Here is a 16,684-nt window from a genome sequence, read left to right as displayed (position 1 = left end):
TGCAAGTTGTTCCCTACAAGATATGTACATCCCTGTTATTGAAACCTAATTAGCCTGGAAAATTAAAACAAAAGTGAGAGAAAAACAGAAAGGATTGAGCGAGTCACATACTAACATGATGGGTTAACCATCATGTTAACTATAGCACGTGACTTACGTGCTAACACTGAGATATTTTTCAGACTAGACTGAGTGCGTCATTCTAACTAATGTAACCCTGTTATCCATATTTCCAAAATAAAAACAAAATAACGGCAAAGTACTTTTCCTTTCTCAATAGAAGTACATTTATTTTTTATTTTCACAGAAAATTATTTAACACATCTAGCATCTGTTTCTGAATAAACACTAATACTGATGTGCTACTATGTTACTTTTACTTACAGTCCTGTTGTCATACATATAAAACATTACAGACATATGAAATATTATTTAAATCACATTTCTTGTGTAAATCCCCTCTTGCTAGGAGCTAACTTCCTGTCTTCCATTAGAGCTGCCAAAAATGACTGAAACACCATATGGAGGGAAAAAGTACATTAAACACTTGAGAATTTTTTTATAAAACCTTTTTTTGACCAAAAATAAAAAAAACCCCAAACAAACCAACAAAAACAAACCACTGAAATAAACAGAAATAAAACATTTGGATTCATTTAATGAGCTCAGACTTGTTTGAGATGCAGATGAACGGGATCAAAACTGAGCTTTGGTGAAACACAACATATTGATATCCACTATGAAGCTTTAACAATAAATATGCACAAAAATCTGGAAGAATCGTTATAATGAACTTCAACTGATTGAACTGATGAATCTGAATACGTTTCTGAGTGATAGAGACAGAAATATACAGAGTGTTAATCTAATAGGAGGACACTCCTTAGGCTGAAGTACACAGACTTATTGAGGAACCAGAAAATAAAAGTCTAAATCCAGGATAAAGAGGTTCAGTGAATGTGGTGTTGAAGGTGTGGAGGTGGATCAGAGTGTCATCAGAGGAGACTCTGTAGAAGGACAGCGTGCCAGCAGGACAGTCCACATACACTGCTACTCTGTTAGAGACAGAGGAGGAGGAGATGGATGACAAGAAAGTGAGTTTTCTGTTATTGTGCCAGACATAACGAGGACCATCATCAAAGCAGCTCAGACTCCAGGATTGTTCATTCCTCCCAAACAAACAGTTGTTAATGTTTCCTCTTCTTGTGATTCCTCTGTAACTCACTGATATGTGAGCTTCTCCACTCCACTCAACCTCCCAGTAACAGTGACCAGTCAGACCATCTCTACACAGCAGCTGAGGCCAGCGATCAAATCTGTCTGGATGATCAGGATATGGTTGATCCTCTTCCACATGTGTCACCTTCTTGTTGTTATCAGAGAGTTTAAGTTCTCTGTGTACTGTGTTTGCGTCAATTGTGAGTTGACAGGAATCTGATGGAGAGAACAAACACAGTACAGTTCATTGAGTGACACTTTGATGATGACTCCTGACATCAGAGATGTGAATGAGTGATGTGACAGTTTGAAGATGGTTGAATGTGAGCCGCTTTGTTTTCATGAATCACATTAAAAACACACTTACACTTCCTCAGACCTGGTCTCAACCATCGGACTCCAGCAGGCTCCACCCTGAAAGGAGGAGGGGCGTCAGACCAGCACAGTCTCTTTCAGCATGCACACACGGACATTACATTACACTCATACACATACTGTTAGACACTGATAAAGGAACAGTCAAACATTTAGACTCATTCAAAATGGGACAATATCCTTCAGTTTTAATGTTCCTGTATAAGACACTTTTTCATTGTTCATGTTGACCCCTGACTGCTTTGTTCTCTATCACGTTTGTGGTACATTCATATTTTTTCATCTGTCATTTTTACCTGCATGCATTATGAATTTATGTAGCGATGCTGATATTGCTGATCAGCAATATATATATATATATATATATATATATATATATATATATATATATATATATATATATATATATATATATATATATATATCGGTTTCAAGAATCCTGATCAGCTTCCTCAAGTAACCCCCTATGTTTATCCCTGGTGATATGCCCTATACTATACTATGTGGTGTTAGATCAAGAGTTTTTAGAGGTTTTCGTTTTAAGAAAATGATTATTTTTTATTTAATGTTTTTTTGGCTTAATTATTGTTTTAGTTGATTCATGTATTTTGATTCGATTTATATTGTGGTTAGAGCTTATTTAGTATAAGTGCTTATGTTATTTTATGTTATTTTTTTATTATATGCAAGCTTTTCCTAGTATTTGACTTCCTGTTTTATTTTGAAAGTTGTTTTCTTTGACTAGCACTCTCCTCCTCCTTGCAAAGAGGAAACTTGGGTCTGGAAATTCATCACTGTGGCAGACCTTTGCTGGCAATTCTCTCGACCTCTCTGCTTATTTTTCTTCTGCTACTCTTTGGACGACCTCTAAAGAGGTCCTTCTTCCCTACTTTGACTACAGCGGGGTTTCTCCTCCAGTACTGGTTCCACATTCTGTCTCTGGAAAAGTCCCCCAGCACTGATCCACCTCATGGACTGTAATTGTCTTCTCTCCAGCCTCAGGCTGCCTAGGCTATTTTCTTCTAAAATGTCACCTACAATCCTTCACTATTTGTGGTTTTCTTTTGGTAATTTTCAGTGTAAGTTTTTTTTATTATAACTTATCTTTATTAGCTACAATTGTTACTGGTTATTTTAAAAAAATGACTTAACAACACTTTTTCTGACCTGACAATTGTACAATTTGGATTCTTAAGCATCTTCACACCAGAGTCCTCCAGGTTGTTGTTACTCAGATCCAGCTCTTTCAGAGTACAGGATTGGGAGCTGAGAACTGAGGACAGAGTTTCACAGCTTCTCTTTGAGAGGTTACAGCTACTCAGTCTGCGAAGACAATAATGTACAGAAAAATAACATGTTAAAATATCTGGTCTGAACTCTTGAGGTCTAATATTTTCTATATAAAATATCTATACGTGGTGAATTATTGTTGGTCTTTTCTAAATAAAAACACAAAAAAAACTATTTATTTTCACTGCAAAAAGGCACTATGTGAATCTAAACTGTAAAAAAATAATTCTATATGGAATAGCTTTAATTCATAAGTTCACAGGTTCAGGTAAATAGATCATACATCAAACTACAAAGAAGTTTGAAATCCAACCTGAGTGTTTCCATTTTACAGTCTGGACTTTCCAGTCCAGTCAATAGTAGCTTCACTCCAGAGTCTTTCAGGTCATTGTCACTTAGGTCTAGCTCTCTCAGACTAGAAGACTGGGAAGTCAGGACTGATGAGAGAACTTCACAGCTTTTCTCTGAGAGGTTACAGACATTTAGTCTGAAAAAAAAAAAAGAACAAGTACACAAGTAATACTGGTATTAAAACAAACAATTTGGGGTCACGACTAGATTTAGCAATATTTAATCTCATTTCAGGACTTGCTGGAATTTTAATGTAAATGACTCCATAGCGTTATTTTATTTATTTAACTTTATCTTACCTGAGAGTTTCCAGTGTACCGAGTGAACTCTCCAGTGCAGCAGATAGAAGCTTTATTCCAACATCAGTCAGATTATTGTTACTCAGGTCCAACACTCTCAGACTAGAGGGCTGGGAACTGAGCATGGAGGACAGAGTTTCACAACTTCTTTCTGACAGACTACAGTCACTTAGTCTAGAATGACAAATAACCAAGTGGAAAGAGATTAATGTTTTTCTTGAAAGATAACAGTATATGATATATGATATATACAACTTTGAGTATACTTACAGAACTTTGTTGGAAGCCTTGACCACAGGCAGCAGCCTCAGAAGAGCTTCTTCTGAAGCAGAGTATTTCTTCAGGTCAAACACATCCAGATCTTTTTCTGATGACAGTAAGATAAAGACCAGAGCTGACCATTGAGCAGGAGACAGTTTATCTGTAGAGAGACTTCCTGAACTCAGGGACTGTTGGATCTCCTCCACTAGAGAATGGTCATTCAGTTCATTCAGACAGTGGAACAGGCTAATGCTTTTCTCTGCAGACAGATTCTCACTGAGCTTCGTCTTGATGTACTGAACTGTTTCCTGATTTGTCTGTGAGCAGCTTCCTGTCTGTGTCAGCAGACCACGTAGGAGACTCTGATTTGTCTGTAGAGAAAAACCCAGCAGGAAACGGAGAAATAAGTCCAGGTGTCCGTTTGAACTCTGCAATGCCTTATCCACGGCACTCTGGTGGAGAAACTGTAGTTTAGGTTTATTAAATAATTTAGACCACTTGGAGATTGTATTTCGGTCATCCAGCAGATTAACTCCAGAGTTAATAAATGTCAGGTGGACATGAAGAGCAGCCAGAAACTCCTGAACACTTAAATGGACAAAGCAGAACACATTGTCCTGGTACAGTCCTCTCTCCTCTTTAAAGATCTGTGTAAACACTCCTGAGTACACTGAGGCAGCTCTGATATCAATACCACATTCTGTCAGGTCTGATTCATAGAAGATCAGGTTTCCTTTCTGCAGCTGCTCAAAAGAAAGTCTTCCCAGAGACTCAACCATCTTCCTGCTCTTTTTATTCCAGTGTGGATCTGTTTCAGTTCCTCCATCATACTTGACCTTCTTCACTTTGGCCTGAACCACCAAGAAGTGGATGTACATCTCAGTCAGGGTCTTGGGCAGCTCTCCTCCCTCTGTGGTTTTTAGAACATCCTCCAGAACTGTAGCAGTGATCCAGCAGAAGACTGGGATGTGGCACATGATGTGGAGGCTTCTTGATGTCTTTATGTGAGAGGTGATCCTGCTGGCCTGCTCCTCATCTCTGAATCTCTTCTTAAAGTATTCCTCCTTCTGTGGGTCAGTGAACCCCCTCACCTCTGTCACCATGTCAACATACCTAGGAAGAATCTGATTGGCTGCTGCAGGTCGCGTGGTTATCCAGAGACGAGAGGAGGGAAGCAGGTTCCCTCTGATGAGATTCGTCAGTAACACATCCACAGAGGTGGACTCTGTAGGGTCAGTTAGGTTTTTAGTTTTGTGGAAGTCCAGAGAAGGTCGACACTCATCCAGACCATCAAAGATGAACATAACCTGGAAGTCTTCAAAGTTGCAGATTCCTGCTTCTTTAGTTTCAGTAAAGAAGTGATGAACGAGTTCCACCAAGCTCATCTTTTCATCTTTCAACACATTCAGCTCCCTGAAACTGAATGGAAAAATGAACTGGATGTCCTGGTTGGTTTTGTCTTCAGCCCAGTCCAGAATAAACTTCTGTGTTAAGATTGTTTTCCCAATGCCAGCCACTCCCTTTGTCAACACTGTTCTGATTGGTTCATCTCTTCCAGGTGAGGCATTAAAGATGTCTTCTTGTCTGATTGTTGTTTCTGGTCTTTCTGATTTCCTGGATGCTGTTTCAATCTGCCTGACTTCATGTTCATCATTGACCTCTGCAGTTCCTCCCTCTGTCATGTGGAGCTCTGTGTAGATCTGATTTAGAAGGGTTGGGTTTCCTGCTTTAGCGATCCCCTCAAATACACACTGAAACTTCTTCTTCAGTTGACATTTAAGATTATGTTGACAAACTGGAGCAAACATGTCTGAAAAGACACAATAAATAACTTGCATAAATCAGTATTAATTTATTTGAAATGTTAGATAAAACGTCTTATAACTTTTTATCTTTTAGGAGGCAGAGCCTTGGGCTTTCAGACCCCTCTTCTGTGGAACAAACTCCCAGTTTGGATTTGGGAGACAGACACTACTGAATTCTCTACTTTTAAGATTAGGTTTATAAAGCATATAGTTAGGGCTGGATCAGGTGACCCTGAATCCTCCCTTAGTTATGCTGCGATAAATCCCCTGGTGTTTTTTCTTCACTTACCTTTCACTATGTTGTTATACCTCCCTTTGCATTTAATTATTAGTTTTTATTAATGCCTGGCCCCGTTGCACAGCTTGTCTTTTGTGCCGTCTTCTTCCCCTCACCCCTAAGCAGTCATGGAAAATGGCTTTCCCTCTCTGAGCCTAGTTCTACCAAAGGGTTCTTCCTGTTAGAACTGATCTTTTTCCTTCCCTTGTTACCAAGTGCTTGCTCATTGGGGGGGTTTCTGACTGTTGGTGGTTTCTCTGTATTATTGTAGGGTTTTTACCCTACTATATAAAGTGCCTTCAGGTGACTTTAGTTGTGATTTGGCGCTGTGTAAATAAAACTGAACTGAATTTAATTAAATCAAAATCACATTTCATCACTCAAAATGGTGAAATTGTGGATATTTTTTGGTCAGTTTCATTCATTTCATTCCCCTTAAAAAATACATGTTTGAGTACATACTGTCCCATACACTGAGATAATAAATAATTTAATTATCCTGCAGTTTAGAGATATCGCCTTACTGCTTTGAAGATGCTCAGCCAGCTCATCCTGCTTCATTCTCTTCAAGAAGTGAAGCGTGATCTTTACAAATGCCTCTGTGATGCTCCTCCTCTGCTCTTCATCATCACCCTCCAACATGTCCACAATGTCCCTCTGACCCTCTAAACATTCAAGGTCATGTGCACCAAGAACCCTTAGGATCTTATTCAGCTCATTCTTCACAAATGTCAAAATGCTGTCTTCTAGCAACTGTAACAAAAGCAGAGGTGGGAAGTATGTGTTTTGTTATATATATTTATATATATTATAATATATATATTATATATTTCTTCTCAGATTTGAAGACAAATATCTGAACTTTCAACTCCTTACAGGCTCATTGCTTTAGATTTAAGACATTTGAGGTAAGTTATGTTATATCCTATGGTATTCGCTTGTATTGTTTTATTATGACATCAGTATGACATGAAGTCCAGTTTGGTTGGTTAAAAAAAATCCCTTGAGACCTACTTTACTTTTATATTTATTTAAGTACATTTCACATGCTGTTGATTTCACTCCTAAGAAACTGAATCAGTACTTCAACTGTTGGAATCAAATTGTTAAATGTTGTCATTGTGTTACTTAAATTTGTAAGTCTTAGTTCAAGCAGCATGATCAAAGACATTCCTTTGTCTCTGACCACCTCTCCAGCCAGTTTGTTGGTGGAGGAGGCTGAAGTGTTTTATTAGGGACATCTATGTGAGGGTTCTGTTTGTTGCTTAGTAAACTTCCTGCTTTTATGATCCTTTTGTGGGCAGGAGGTCACACAAATGCACCCACCCACCCACCCACACACACACATACACACACACACACACACACACACACACACACACACACACACACACATACACACACACACACACACACACACACATTCTCACACATGCATACACGTACACACACGTACACACACATAGTGCCTTATCTTTTGCAACCATTGGGGGGTTTTACAATGGGAGGTGCTTCTGTGTACTGTAACTGTTTTCAATAAAAGGCGGCAAGCGGAGGCCTAAGGTGGGGTCAGTCTGTGGTTGGATTCAGAGCACTTTTCTGAGACACTGACCGGGTCCTCCCTTGCTAGCATGTAAAATCGATCGATCGCTGATTGTCTAGTTTCTTTTGTTAACAAGAATAAGTTTCTAAACCAGCGGGGCCTGTGGAAGCACAGACCCAACATCAACTTTCACCAAACACTATTTTAGTACCTGTACTTCTACCTAAGTGATTGTGATTGAACAGAATACTATATGAATGACTCAGTGTGACTGAATTCATGGAGCCAAACATCATATCCATGTTGGACACTAAGACAATTCACTGGTCTACAATGTGTAACATGCAGATGGTTTTGAAAAGAACAAATGTAAAAGGAGTTGTTGTACATGTACAGACCACAAATATGGATTTCAACTGTATTTTATGCTGCTGGGCAGACTGACCACGGGGAACCTCCAGGAACTCCTGGCCCACACTGTGGAGGAATCATGAAAAATCTGTTTACATAATCTCTCCATATTTTTTTTAGCTTTTTCAAAAATATTTTTAGCACAGTTTTTTGTGAAGTCAAAAATTAATCAAAGACAAAACACAGAACAAATAAAACATATTTTTTCTGACTGGGAATGCAAGTCAATAACTAATAAAACAATTTGTACATTTTTTTTTTTTTTTACTTTCTTTTTGTTTTTAAGTTTTTTTCTGCTTTTTTGCTAAACAGTAAATTTCAAAATTCATAGTTGACAAGAACAATTATATTTTAGTATGAAAAATATTTTTGATAAAAGAACTTTATAGAACCATAAAACCATCATCAATTTAGGGCAGCTGTGGCAAAAACACTTACATTGGGTGGTGGTCCACTAAATTTGTTAGTCACTGTGCATCATTCGGTTCTGTGTCTCCAGGAAACTTATTTTAGGCAATAGAGAGATTGTTTTTTCTACAAATGGTACATGGTTTTTGTTTTCGCTACTATAAGATCAATGTTGGAGAGGAACGGAATACATGTACCGGTGTTCTGGGAATCTATCCTACCTCACAAACCATCCTACCCGTTGTTTCTGTGCAAACGCTGTGTATGGGCATAGCACAAACCCCTAATTTACATCATTTTTTTTAGCCCATTGTGAATATTTCTTATGGTTATGGTTAGGTTTATGGTTAGGATTAGGGGTTGGATTAGTCAGAAGTCGCCGGCAAATTTAATATGAGTAGGACGATTTGCCAAAGTAGGACTGTTTCTCAGAACACCGGAGTTACATATTTTCCTGTTTCATATCTTATGCTATGCCCTTTCTAAGTTTTTGGTAATTCCACACCGGTGGAAACCCAAACAAAACATACATTAACAGGCTCTAATGCCTGTGTCTCAATCTTGTGGCCCATAATGAGGTGAAGAAATATTTTTAAAAATTATTATTCAAAAATTATTTAATTTGAAGGCAATAGGCAGAGTGTTACAGGCATAGCCCTAAAGAATGTGGCCTCATGGGCAGTGTAGTCCGTGCTGCAGCGAGAATGGACTGCCATACCCGTTATGTGTCTGTGAGCGAGGGAGGGAGAAAAAGGAGAATCGAAAAGTATGTGCTGTCACAGGCCAGAAATGGGAGATGGAGGCATGTACATATAATAATACCCACTGCAGCCAAAAATAGTGCCTGCCTGTAATCTGTTGTGGAATACATTTTAAAAGTAACCTTCCCAACACTGAATAAGATGTAACAACCACCGGCTATCAATCCTGGCGATGGGTTTTTCCAGAGCCTCTGCCCTTGACTGCTGCCCAATATACATTGCACCAGACCTCTATGACACCTCCTGTGGGTGGTGGGCCTACTAGAGGTGTTGTAGGGATCCAGCCAAGTCCTCCTCCAGGTGTCTAATTTCCTGGTTAAGGATTAACTAAATGCTGAGATATGCTGAGTTTTCAGCTCAAAGTTTTCTTGGGAGTCACCTTGTTGGTGCAAAAGTAATATTTATGTCTGTCAAACTGTGTTATCAGTTGGTGCATTTATTACAGATTCGACAAAAGAAATGGAAATAAATGACATGTTTTTGCCACAGCTTGGAGAACAATTGTTCAGCACCATGCTTGTAAATAATTGAAAGAGTCTGTAGAAATCACATATATTAAGAAATGAGGAGTGGCGTTCAAACTTTTGCACATGGTTGTAGACGTGAAAAATAGTGTGCTGGATGCATAAGTTACATTTAGACAGACAGATTACCTCTGTGCAGGAGAATGTTGTCCGTTAAAATGAACCTCAAAATCCTTTGAGCTGTTGCTCATTAAAGATGCACAGGTTGGATCAGGTCCGCATTTGATTTTCTGATGGATTCTGAAAAAATATTAAAACTTCTTCATTAAAAATGTCACCGCACATAAATGGATGATAAAACAATTTTGATAGTTATATTAATTACATTTTATCATTTGACTGTCTTTGTTTAAATTTTGTAATGATACCCTTGGACCGGTCGCTCTTTATGGATGGACAGCTGGGTTCAGGTCCAGGTTGGTTCCTGTGAATAATGATGGAGCAGTGATGTGAATGCTAAGCTGTGACATGGAGAAGAGTCCTGGACAGTTAGAGATGGTCATCTCACCTCTGAGCTTTGGTCTGGCTCTCATGTTCCCCACACAGAGTGGTTTTAGAGGGAGGGACTCCCCTCTCTCTGTCCTCACACTGATCCATGCTGCTGAATTCACATCCACATCAGCTTACACACACTTTCTACCTTCAGCTGCAGAGGAAACACAAATCATTCATGTGCACATCAACTGAAATCCTTTCCATCATGTGTGCTGTCCATTTATCAGCTACTTCTTTTCTGCTTCATCTCAGTCTCAGCTGAATGCAGTCAGACAGCAGTGTGAGGCAGATTAAGCTGCCATCAGCGGCTCTACTTCTACTATCAGTCCGCTAGATGGAGGCATGAAACACACACAATGCATTCACTGACACATTCGCAGATGTGATTTGTTTTCAGTCTATTAATATTCAATTAAAGTTGCTCAAACACGGCTCGAATCACAGAAACAGATGGAAATACGGGGGAACATCATGTGACAGAGTTTAGTTTTCTTCTTCAAACAGGTTTAACAGGAGTTTTTAATGATTTGGGATGTTAAGTACTGCATAGTCATCAGTTATTGCAGACCTTCCCAAAGTGTGGGGCCCGCAGAGCCATTTGGGGGGGGGGGGGGGGGGGGGGGGGGCTATGGAAAGGGGGAAAAAAACCCCAAACAATGAACACTGCTAGCACGGGGCTCCCACACAAACGCAAAGGAGGAGATGAAGCATAGCTGAATATGTTTCCAAACCAACTTCATTGTAAGCCAAAGACTAGAAAATATGGTGAAGCATATCTGCCCTCTGGTTTCACCTGCACAAGTGCCAAGGTAGGTCTCCTCTGCATAATTGGGTTTCCCTTCGTGGGGAGCATGGGCTGGGCTGTTGAAATCACGGACAAACAGCATCCCACTTTCTTGATTTTTTGTTCACAAACACTTGTTGTAATGACTAACTACTCCTGACATTTTGGAGATGTTAGCTCTTTATACAGTAAAGTTACAGTGGGATACAAATAATATCAGGCTGATCCGGCCACAATTTGTTCCCCTGGTTCAAATCAAAGACAAACAGTATTCTACAGCTGTTTATGTTTTTGAGACATTTTGCACAGAGAGGCATTTTTGAAAAATGTATTGATAGCAATATTGAATATTATTACACAGGAAAAAAAAACAACTACACATAAAATAATCACACTCTGCCTTTCTAAATAGAGGGACAGTAACTGCGTGTGTATATGTAAGCATGTAAAACCTGTAGATAGTAAGATTAACAGTATTTTGTCTCTATCTGCCATTCTGCAATTCATTTCATGTAAAGAATAACGTGGCGCACAGCGTGACGTGAAAAAAGGCACATACCTTTGATGTTGCGTAACGAACTTTTTTATACAGGGAATATAACAGCACAATTTAATAATAGAACAACATTGGGAAAAACAAAATCAAACAACAAGATTATACAAAATCAGGCCTTCCATTTTGTATGTAGTTCAACCATTTCGACCAATGTTCTTTAAAAAAGAGCACCTGTGACTTCAGTCTAAAAGTTATTCTTTTCATAACAAATATAATGTATATCAAATCAGTCCACTCATTTGTAGTATCTTCACTAAACCAACGATTGGCTTTTAGAAGCCACCAACAGCACACTGAGCATATTTTTATCCGATTTACACAATTTAAGACTCTCTAAGTTTCCTAAGTACAGTACAGTGAAATGAATTTTATTTATTTATTTTTAAAAAAAGACTGTGTCCAGGACCTTATTTATTTCCTTCCAAAATGGTGACATGAGAACAATCCCAAAAAATATGGAAGTGATTTGCTACTGCGTGCTCACACAGCCACCAGAATGTTGTCTGTTGAGAATCTTTGGATTTCTGCGCTGGGGTACAAAAGTAACAAGTTACATTCTTCCAGCAGAATTCCCTCTATGAGGGGGAGCTTGTTACTGACAACTGCTGCATACAGATTTTATCCCATTCCTCTCTTGATAAGGTTAGATTGCTCTCTGTTTCCCATCTTGTTTTTACATTTTCTCTATCATGACCCTTTAGATTGGTCAGTGATGAATATAATTTTGAGAGAAGTTTTTGATAGGGTGCATCCTTATATGCATTCTCGAATATATGAATAATTTCTTCATTCCCCATCAGTAACTGGGGATGATTTAATTTTTTATTCAGAAAATCCCTCAGTTGCAAATATAAAAAGAAATCTTGATTTTGCAACCCAAAATTATTCCTAAGGTCCTGGAAATTCATCACTTTTCCCTCTTTTAAGAAGGTACCGTATGTGGCGAGACCTTTATTAGCCCATGTTTTCAATGCCGAGTCAGTCTTACTAAGCAATAACTCTGAATTGTATGTGACCCACCTAGGGGGTCCAGCCCCCTGTTTTAATTGATACTTTTTAAGTAATCCATTCCATGTCTTCATCAAGCTTATTATCCAAGGGTTACCTGGGTCTCTCAAACAACTTGACATTGAGAGGTCTCCTATCAGTGCCCTAACAGGAAGGTTACCGCCCAAGGAGTACTCGATTTCCCTCCATCTTGAGCGATACCCAGGCTTACACCTGCCCACCACTGGCTTTATTTGGGTTGCCATATAATAGTCATGCAGGCAAGGAAGGCCTAGTTCTCCTTTATCTTTGGAAAGTTGAAGTGTTTTACACTTAACTCTTGGCTTTTTACCCGCGCATATAAATCTGGAGAAGATTTCATTCTTTTCTACAAAGTATTGATCCGGGTTTTCTATAGGAACACACTGGAACAAGTGTAACATCTTTGGGAGTGTATTCATTTTTATGCTATCCACTCTAGAAGAGATGTTTAGATAAGAAATTAATGTCCATCTACTAATATCTACGATAATATCTTTTTAAAGTGGAGAGTAGTTAATTTCTTCCAAACTAATTAGATCCATTGATAAATTAATGCCCAAATATTTAATAGTTTTTTTGTCCAAACCTATTTCGTGTTTGCTGCGCAAATTTTGGGGGGGGGGGGGGGGGGGGGGGGACTATAATGACTATTGAGAACTTGTGTTTTTTGGACATTCGGTCTATATCCCAAGTAGGACCCATAATCCCTTAGAACTGACATAAGCTCCGTAAATGATTTGGTAGGGTTTGATAAGTAAACCAAAACATCATCTGCAAACAACGCCAATTTCTGCTCACTTCCAGCTATATTACTCCCTTTTATTGTGTTATTCTGCCTAATCCATTGAACCAACAGCTCTATAAAAATAGCGAATAAAAGTGGATTCAATGGGCATCCCTATTTTCTTGACCTTTCAAGCTTAAAAGCATCTGAAAGTTCACCACTGATTTTCAATTTTGTGGTTGATCTGGTATATAAAGCCCTCAATATTGTAATAATAATAATTTCCGGGTCTCTTATCCTGTACACTGTTCTATCTGCTTGTTGCTTCCTTAGTCTATATGCCAATTGTTTCATATATTTAGTTCCCATCATAATATCTTTGTTTGGTCAACATTAGTTTCGTTTGGACATCTTGAGTGTATATCTCATCAATTTGATTTCTATTTTTTGCAATTTTTAATTTTGTCTTAGTATCAATAGCATTTTTGTATGTAGCCTGTAAGTCTAATAGTTCTGACTGCAGCATCTGAAGTTTTGCAACTTTGGATTTTTTAATACTAGAGCGGTGATGAGAGGAAGATATCCCCACAATATCAGTGGGGATATCTTATCTCTATCACTGAATTCCAGGTACTCGGTAATGTCTTTTGTTAACTGTTCACATGTCTGTTTATTCAATATACTAGAATTTAATTTCCAGTTAGTAATTCTTCTCCTTTGAGAAAGTTTTAAAGCTAAATACAGAAAGTACTTAAAAAAAATCTAAACATGTACAGGACGTCAGGACCTTTAGACTAAGCAGGTCCAAACTTGTAGACCCACATAGTAGAAAGGTTATTCTCTTCTTTCTTCTCAGCTCGATGGTCATTTTTACCTGTACATTTGACACTTGATAGATTTTTTATTTTCATTTCTAAACTTTCAAGTGTAAGACAATTGGTAGTTGTTTGGTGTTGAAAACATCCCCTTTACCTGTGTTTTTGTTAGAATGTTTTTCTGCAGTTCCAACAGGGACAGTATTTTCTTATCTGTTAGGAGAAGCTGGTGAGCATTGTATTTATTTTCATGGGTTTTTCTGCTTTGTGTCGGTGGCTTAAATTGCTGTTTATTCTACTGAAGTTGTATATAGAAGAGCACAGATTCAGTTGTAGACAGATACAGGTCATTACTTTGGAGTATGTTTGAAATAAAGTCAAGTGTGCACAGACATGCACTGTATTTGAAGTTCAGTCAGTTTTTAGTCATGTGATCTGGATCCCCAGTACAACTGTAAGATGTCTATACGACTTGTGAGACCAACTTAACACTTAACACTTAATACTTCTCATATTTAATGTCATCAGTGGCTTCTGCCAAGAATTTCCTGGTAATAAGTGCCCACAACAATTTTGAAGTACAGATCTATTTAGGATGTATAATTAGCCCATCTGGGCTTAATCAGTTAATGAGTTATTCTTAAGTAACATTTCAGAGAGCAGAGAAGACATTTTCTTAGCATTTACACAACACCCACAGTAATTTAATTGTACTGTCCTTCCTTCTCTATCACAAGAAATCCTCATATTTAACATCCATTAGTGTCAATATTAATTCAACATTAACACAATTTAGAACACAAAACTTGCTTACTGCAAACTCAATAAAACTGCAGCATAAGTTTGCTTTCTTGCATTATTTGTGCTTGGAGGAGCAAAGCAAAAGAACCAACAGACAGGCATGTAATGCACCTACAGCACTTTTCTAGTCTTAATGAACACTCAAAGCACTACTAGGTACAAGTCCCACTTTATCCAGACATTCTTGCAACACTTTATCTTCAATTTTAGAATAGCCAGTTAACCTGACATGTATGCTGGAGAGATTCAAACATGCAAACTAAACCCGGAAAGGTCCCAGACAGAATTTAAACCACAGACCTCGTTGCTGTGAGGCAGCTTTTCTAATCAGTCCACAAACACTGAGTGCTTTACCACAGAGCACCACCATGTCATCCTGTTTCAGATCTCGTGTCTGTGTAAAGACACTCTCAAGGCACCATGTGACTTTTGCATGAACTCTGCTCCTCATGTGCACTGCATGTGATCACTCCTACTCTGTTTTACTATTCCACTGTTTGGAGATTTCCCCATGATCTTTCAAAGATCAGCAGTGGTGCAAACACCAACAATATGAGTGAAAGTGTTAACCTCTTAAGCCCCAACGCCCCCTGATACGGGGGCAAAAGGCAGGAGATCAGGTAGGCTTGGGGCTTAAGAGGTTAAGGGACCTCTGGAGGTCTGTTAACATTATCTCATAAAAGAATAAAATGCACACAGACATAGCATGTAGAGTTTAAAGACCCCCTAAACACACCATTGTGGTGACGGCATAAAATTTTAGAATATTTTCATTTTGTTTATTTTGAATCAGGTTTGGACAAGACATTTTTCTGCAGCCAAAACAGGTCGAATTATCACGAGCAGTAAGGAAGGGTTAAAGTGTCTTCCACTTTTGTTTTCCCCCTGTAAAAGCGTCATTGTTCTGACATGTTTTTATTGTGCAACTGCTTTAACTTTTAGTTTTTTGGCTTTGTTTTGGACCAAAAACTATGAACTTCTAATGCCATCATAATAGCAAGATTTCAGAATATTGGAGCACATAAATAAGTAAGTCGTACTTTTGTAACTGGTTGAAGTAAAAATTGTCAAAGCACAAAAAGAGAAATATTCAAAAAAAGGCATAAATATTTCAAGAGAACAGTGAAGAACAGGAATTGAGTAGATGTTAAGTTATAGAAGCAGACCAGACATTTCTAAATAGAGCAAAAACTGCCTCGAACAATGAGGCAGTTTTTGCATAATAATTTTGAATGTGAATCATTCTCTTCAAACTCACACAAGATGTCAGACGAGCTGCTTAAAGGTCGCCTCCTTCTCGGGTCAAGCTGTGAGTCAGTCAGCGTGATGTATGGAGTGGCAGATTTCTTTTGTTTCTGCTGGAATTAATCTGAACAAAGCTGGTGTTAACAAGAAGAACAACTATTACCATCACATGGAGCTTCACGTGGAGAGGATCATCTGACAGCAAGTCCAGGAAAGTGAAGTGAAACTTTACTAAGAAAGAAAACACAGTGAGGAGCTTAGGGAGAAATTGTGAAAGAGGAAAATCAGGAACTGATCAGTTTGAAATGTTTGAGGTTTTACAGAAATCTGCATTTCTGTACTGTTATTGTTTGTACTGAACAGAAATGTTCTATTTATATTGTGGTGTGACAGAATACATGATGTTTGCCATTTGACAAAAAAATTGCCATGTTTTTTTTTATTCTTTATGTTTTGGTGTCTGACTATGATATTTTTACCTGCAGTTCATCTCTGTGACCACATGAAGACAATAAACACAGTTTTTCCCTGGTGACGTCAGTATTTCTATCTGTTTAATATCTACGTTTACGTACTGCAACAACTTCCACTGAAGAACACTAGTGTTGAAACACTGCAGTAAATAAAGACCGTATATTGTATTTGAGTTGTAGTTACTGACAATGACCAGTGGAGGGCAGTGAATGGTCCATTTCATCCTCATAAATATGAG

At 38.3% G+C, this 16,684-nt stretch overlaps 1 protein-coding gene across 1 annotated transcript; it reads right to left on the bottom strand.

Annotated features, from left to right (window-relative positions):
• Positions 1-290: 290 nt before the first annotated feature.
• On the bottom strand, positions 291-16,098 carry LOC102800009 (uncharacterized). Its single transcript, XM_087836810.1, has 12 exons — positions 15,986-16,098; positions 10,032-10,169; positions 9,849-9,947; positions 9,653-9,763; positions 7,818-7,896; positions 6,401-6,629; positions 3,804-5,604; positions 3,534-3,707; positions 3,197-3,370; positions 2,761-2,916; positions 1,586-1,632; positions 291-1,434 (listed from the first exon to the last, which is right to left on the bottom strand). Exons 2-12 carry the CDS (start codon positions 10,118-10,120, stop codon positions 884-886), a joined length of 3,510 nt encoding a protein of 1,169 aa, XP_087692936.1. The 5' UTR covers positions 10,121-10,169; positions 15,986-16,098; the 3' UTR covers positions 291-883.
• Between the last annotated feature and the right edge of the window lie 586 nt (positions 16,099-16,684).

The sequence above is a fragment of the Neolamprologus brichardi genome, chromosome 23 (genome assembly GCF_056152115.1).
Source record: "Neolamprologus brichardi isolate AB-2024 chromosome 23, ASM5615211v1, whole genome shotgun sequence".
NCBI lineage: Eukaryota > Metazoa > Chordata > Actinopteri > Cichliformes > Cichlidae > Neolamprologus > Neolamprologus brichardi.
The sequence above is the reverse complement of the archived record's forward strand: the minus strand, read 5'-3'. Positions and strand labels throughout refer to the sequence as shown.